This window comes from Elaeis guineensis, chromosome 14 (assembly GCF_000442705.2).
Source record: "Elaeis guineensis isolate ETL-2024a chromosome 14, EG11, whole genome shotgun sequence".
Classification (NCBI taxonomy): Eukaryota; Viridiplantae; Streptophyta; class Magnoliopsida; order Arecales; family Arecaceae; genus Elaeis; species Elaeis guineensis.
Genome location: NC_026006.2, coordinates 22029315 through 22034985, shown reverse-complemented (window position 1 = coordinate 22034985; position 5671 = coordinate 22029315). Strand labels below are relative to the sequence as shown.

At 35.7% G+C, this 5671-nt stretch overlaps 1 protein-coding gene across 1 annotated transcript; it reads right to left on the bottom strand.

The window, feature by feature from the left end:
* Window positions 1-2650: 2650 nt before the first annotated feature.
* On the bottom strand, window positions 2651-5383 carry LOC140853774 (SUN domain-containing protein 2-like). The gene is made up of 3 exons (XM_073248721.1): window positions 4301-5383; window positions 4127-4213; window positions 2651-2731 (listed from the first exon to the last, which is right to left on the bottom strand). The coding sequence occupies exons 1-3, from the start codon at window positions 5378-5380 to the stop codon at window positions 2651-2653; spliced, it is 1248 nt and encodes a 415-aa protein (XP_073104822.1). The 5' UTR covers window positions 5381-5383.
* Between the last annotated feature and the right edge of the window lie 288 nt (window positions 5384-5671).

The following is a 5671-nucleotide window of genomic DNA, read 5'->3' as shown; positions in this document are numbered from 1 at the left end:
AAAATTAATAAGGATCACAATTGGACTTAAGCTGATCGAATCTATCATATGATTGATGATGAGGTTTGATAATTTATCCATGACCTGTCATTTAATCGAGACTCACCATAGAGGGATTGAATCACACATGAACTACACTTTGAGATTTTTTTCGGTTCTAGTTGGTTGCCACCACATACTGCTAAATATCACTGATGGATTGTGAGAGCTCATTAGGATTGCTCAGGATCGACAATCCTTGATGAGTTAAAGTAAAATTATTTCGATCCATGGAAAAGAATTTCAATGATACTATGATAGAGATCATTGTATATCTTACTAGCAGATAGAATAGAACCTATAGGGTTACACAACAAAGAGATTAGATCTGGAATAAGCAATTGGGTTTATGAAGTCTCAATTGGATTTAGAGAAATCCTATTAGATTTAAGATAACCTTGCTAGCACATGGTTGGACCTAATTTTTTCTTTACGTTTGAATTTTTTATTTGATAAGATTAATTTAAATTTAATTACCTGCTAATAACCTAAGTGAATTAGATTCATTGAGCTCCAATTCTTGGGTGCCTAGGGTTTTGGATCAAATGAATTAAAAGTTTAAGCTCTTAATTAATTTTCTTGATAGTTTTGATTGAGCACTACTTGATTTGATCAAGTTGGGTGTGCCCACCCATTAGAGGGCGTCCGGGACCAGCATGGGGCATCCTATGGGTGCCATATGGCGTGGGTATTTGAGGGTGCAAAGGCTCCAATAGTTGACGCCTAAAAGATCTCCTAAAGGAAGTCAAATAACTAAAGAAATAAAGATTCCTAATGCGATAAGAGTTGTATTAAGTGATTGTTTGGTTTTGAATAGGATTCAAACCTTATGTCTATTTAAAAGGATCTTCCCTAAGGCTTCTAGGCAATTGAACCAGCAGCTCCACACCTCCATAGAGCATCCCACGCCCCCTCTCTTTCTTCTCCCTTGAAGATCTAATGCCCAAGCCTTGGGCATTCTCCATCTTCCACGCCCAAAGGAGTTTGGGTGTCCCCTTTGTTTGCTAGTTTCTAGTCCCTGATTACTTTATAATCAAGGAAAGAAAAGCAAGAGAAGAAGAGAAGAAGAAGATTAAGGAAAGGATCAAAGAGTTGATCGTGATTCAGATTTCATTCAGATTCGCAGGCTCATTTTTCTTAGAGAAGAAAAATTAATACCAAAGAAGATTGTTCCAGATTGATCCTGAGTGGATACATGTAGAGGCCAGATACTTGAGCGGCTAAAGAAAAACCTACTCTCTTCTAGATCCAAATTTGAAGAAAAGATTTGCGAAACAGATATGTGATTCGATCACATATTCAATTTCAGCATATATTCAATTTTAGCATATGAAGTAGATCTTAGTGCTTCATGTTTTATTATGTTTTATGCATGCATAATGTAGAATAAAAGGTATTTTAATCTTCTATTCCGCTGTATTGTTTAGAAAAATTTTTTTGAAACATACAGCATGCCCTGATATGAAAATTCCAACACAACACAAACACAAAACATGCATTTATGAGATCTATTGGCAATGGCACATGTGAACAACAAAAACACCCCTTGTTGGAGAAAGCTGCTTTTAATTCCACCATTATAGTTTATTATACAAGCATATTTTCTCCATGTCCAAATAAAATTTGATTACTAATTCTTTTACCTTAACATTTTCAGAAGAACGATATCAAACTGCCCAATAATACATATAATCTATAAGCATGTTTGGCATCGCTTTAAAGAATCCCTTTCTAAAAAAGGACAAAATACAAAGTGGCTTTTAGGAGAAGCTAGGGAAACCATGTTCAAGCTTATGCTTATGACAATATGTTTCATCTATGCTTGGTGATGGCCCATCCTAGAAAAGGTTAAATTCTCAGTCTTTCCTCATCTCAATTGAAGGCATTTTTGTCGGGTAGACCTAAATTCGATAACCTCAACATAATTATCGGCAACTAACCTAATATCTAGATCTCTATGTTGGATGAAAGACCTCGACCTTAATCTTTAGTCAACTTGCAGTTAGGCTTACTAAAATGGATTGGAAGCTCTCCAAAAACTAGATTTGAGTCAATATGACCCCCAAACATTGGTCAAAATAAGTAAATAACTTCTTGGTTTTGAGCCCAAATATTGAACCCAAATCCAGCATTATTGTTCAAGGTTAGGAAGATGCAGACCTCATCAAAGCCATTTTTTATTACACTATTACATGACTGCAAAAAGCAATGCTGCATTATGTGGTCACCAAATGCCAAATATATGAAAAAGTGCTTCTCACCTAAAAGCTCCTATGGAAGTGCTTCTTGAGGCAACACCAAATACAACCACATCACTCATGTATTACACTTTCAACCTGATTCATTCCCAAAGTTAAGAAATCTTGATTCGATTAAAAGAGAGTTCTTCAGGACCCACTCAATGGATCTTACTGCAAAACTAATTAATTTCAGTTGTGAAAGTTTTGGATCATAAAGAGTCCAATTCCTTCAAGGGGTATTATATTCTTGTACCTCAAAATTTGGCTGAATGAGAAGAAAATTTTTCTCTTTCATTTACTGGTAAATAGCTTCTAGGACAATGGATCTGCTCAGAGTTGTGGATTCAATTTTTTCTCATCATTTTGCCCTATTATATCACAACATTTCCACCAATGAGGTTCTTTCCTCGAACATCATCACAAGCTCCAACTCTTTCCAGTCCTTCTTCCCACTGCCCAGTCCAAAGGAGAGAAAGTGACTCACCATATATTTTCACCGCCAACTCAGTTCCTCAAAACAATGGCTCCATACCTCGTCCTTCCTAATAACCTATGCAGTTCTCAAGCTAGCAATACCAAATTGGAGAGCCATACTAAATTAAGAATGCATGTAGAAAACTCTCATCATGGCACTTTCCTCTCAAAAACCTGACTAGCGTTCCTCACATGTCTAAACCCATGACATGCCCCAGTGTATCCATCTACTCTAGTAACAAATATCCACACCTCCATTCCATTATAAAACCTTACTATTAACAAGGTCATGGCTTGTAAATTTTGATGCTTAATAGCCATGTATTGAAGGACATATAAACAGACATATGCATATTATTTTATTTTATCTTTTTTTGAGGGGGGAGGGGAAGCAGCTTGGAGGAGGATTGATGACACCAATACTTGACACAACGGTTATGATACCCATAAAAACTGCAGCTACAATATCAAAAGCAATTTAAAGTCAGAGAAAATAATAGAACAATAACTAAAAAGCTCATAAAAATATAAACCTTAATCAACACAAGTTCTACAACTAATACTCACAAATTCAGATTTTTACTCACATGGGTACCTTAAGATTGAGCAAGAACATCTCCTTATTGAGAAGGCATTTTATTATGGAACAAAAACACTCAAAAAAAAAAAAAAAAGTAGCTGTCACAACGAACATAACTTCATGCACCTATGCTCATAGAGGACTTTGGGCACATTATTATCGGTTCTTAAAAATTAAAGATAGAAAGCATGTTTTACATTAGGGTTCTGCTATATCATTGAACATTGGATGACCATCTACCATTTGACAATCTAAATTCTAAGGTTTAAGATCAAGAAAAACAAATTTATCAATAAATTTGTACCTTTCCAACATAAGAATTCCAATATGTTTAAAAACTAGTAAAGTTCATTTACTTTTGGAATATAACACTCTTCCAAATCTGAAGAACAAATCTCCAATGAACAACAAATTTGCACCCACCCACCCTTAATAGAAAAAAAGGTCAGTTTCAACTGGAACTCTAAAAGCAACAATAGTGTTGGACATCCAAAACCAATATTTTTTCAAAGTTTTGGCCAAAACTTCAAGCCATGAACAAAACACTAGCGACCATTTGATACAATATTTCCAACTCTACTCATGCCATATAATATTATTGTTTTCAAATTCCAAGTTGCCTATCTCAAAAATTCACCTATTTACATCTCCTAATAAAGTCACATACAAGAGACATATAAAAGAAATAGTTATATACAAACATATAAGAAATAGTTAAAATGGAAATTGCATACAAGAAATAGTTAAAGGAAAGCAACTAAAATGCAAGTGCCGAATACCTCAAGAAACAAACCTCAAGAACAGTTGTATGATTAAAATGCAAGAAATAGGAAAAATGGATGTTATATGAACTAACAAGAAACAAACAGTTAAAAGAAACCTGTAAATGCTTAAGTTCCAAAATACCTCAAAATGACTATAAAGCTAGAAAGGAAAAGCAAAAAACACAATTGAAGCAAAAACTTGCCTTAGAGACATGCTCTAGAGTGACAGCCTCAGGTATGATCCCTGTTCGAAGCCTAATCTCAACAAACCCACTGCTTCCTTGCAAGGGAAAACATTGGCCAGGTTCCCCAAAACTCAGCTCCAGCATTTTATGAGCATTAGCATGGACTCCATTTCGAACAGAAAACCAACTGTTCACTTTCTCAAAACCATAAGGCTCTGAATGCTTGACCACCCTGGCCCCACCAAAAGCTAAAGCATAATCAACTCTTCCAAGACCATCAGCTGCATGCTTCTCAATCTCTTTCTTAACAACATCTCTAGCGAAAGCCCTAATTTGGTCCAAATTAACATCACTATCACTACCATCTGGACTTCTAGTGGTCTTCAGCTCATTCCAAAATCTTTCAAATTCTTCCTTCGAAAGGAGACCCACTTCGTTAAATTCAGTCAAAGACTTGTCTAAACAATCGGTCCTAACTTCCAACTTCTTCAACTCCTTCTCTAACAGTGCCCCTTTCTCTTCAATTTGCTTTCTAATGTCACTTGTCATGATCCCAATCTCATTTCCAATTTTTTGGTCTACAGCTTCTACCTGAACCTGCAACATCTTTGCTATTTTCTTTAAAGATGACTCAACTTCAGAGATCCGACCATCATAATACAAAGCAACAAATGGTGAGTTAGTATTGTCTCGAATCATATCGGTCCATCTCCAAACTGTCTGCCCCAGCCATAAAAGAACTGCTAGAAGAAGGAAATTCTTGGTGAGAATGCTAAGAACAGTTTGCCACTTTGGCTTCTGTGGCTTTGGAATATCTTTCTTACGCTGTGGTGAAATGGTGGAGGAAACAAACAATTCTTTCTTCCACTGCGACAAGTTTTTTGATCTGTCAAGCACAGATTCTCCCCTGATTGTATGACTCAGATCCTTCCCATTAACAATCACCTTATCCTTGCTAACCCCATTAAGTCCTTCAGTAAGCATATCAGCACCTGATTTCTTCTCTACAACTACCACTGTTCTTCTCCTAGCATTTGGCTTCGAGTTTGAATCCAATGTCAAGGATGCATTATGATTGAAAGCAGTATTTGCTGCCATTTCTGCAATGATAGAAGTCTGACATTGTTATGCTCTTGAAGTTGCTCAAATTCTCCAATAAGTAATCCAAAAAATATGACAAAAAGATGAAAATAACAACTAAAAAATTCGAGCAAGGAAAAAAAGAACAGAGAATGAAGATTTCTCATATTTAAAGAAGCCAATCGATTAAATTGAGAAAAGAAAAATAGGAACAAGTAATAAATGATTCAGCCCTAAAGCTGAAATACATCCGTTTCCTAAAAAAACTAAATCCACAACAAAATAAGTCCTTCAGAAAAGCATCAACCA

What these genes read in the sequence shown, in the direction of transcription:
- LOC140853774 (XM_073248721.1), bottom strand. Translation starts at nt 5,380, where the DNA reads ATGGCAGCAAATACTGCTTTCAATCATAATGCATCCTTGACATTGGAT. An exon ending in CTCTAGAGCATGTCTCTAAG is followed by an intron (nt 4,214 to 4,300) that starts GCAAGTTTTTGC and finishes AAGCATTTACAG; the next exon opens with GTTTCTTTTAACTGTTTGTT. An exon ending in ATCATACAACTGTTCTTGAG is followed by an intron (nt 2,732 to 4,126) that starts GTTTGTTTCTTG and finishes TGGACTGGGCAG; the next exon opens with TGGGAAGAAGGACTGGAAAG.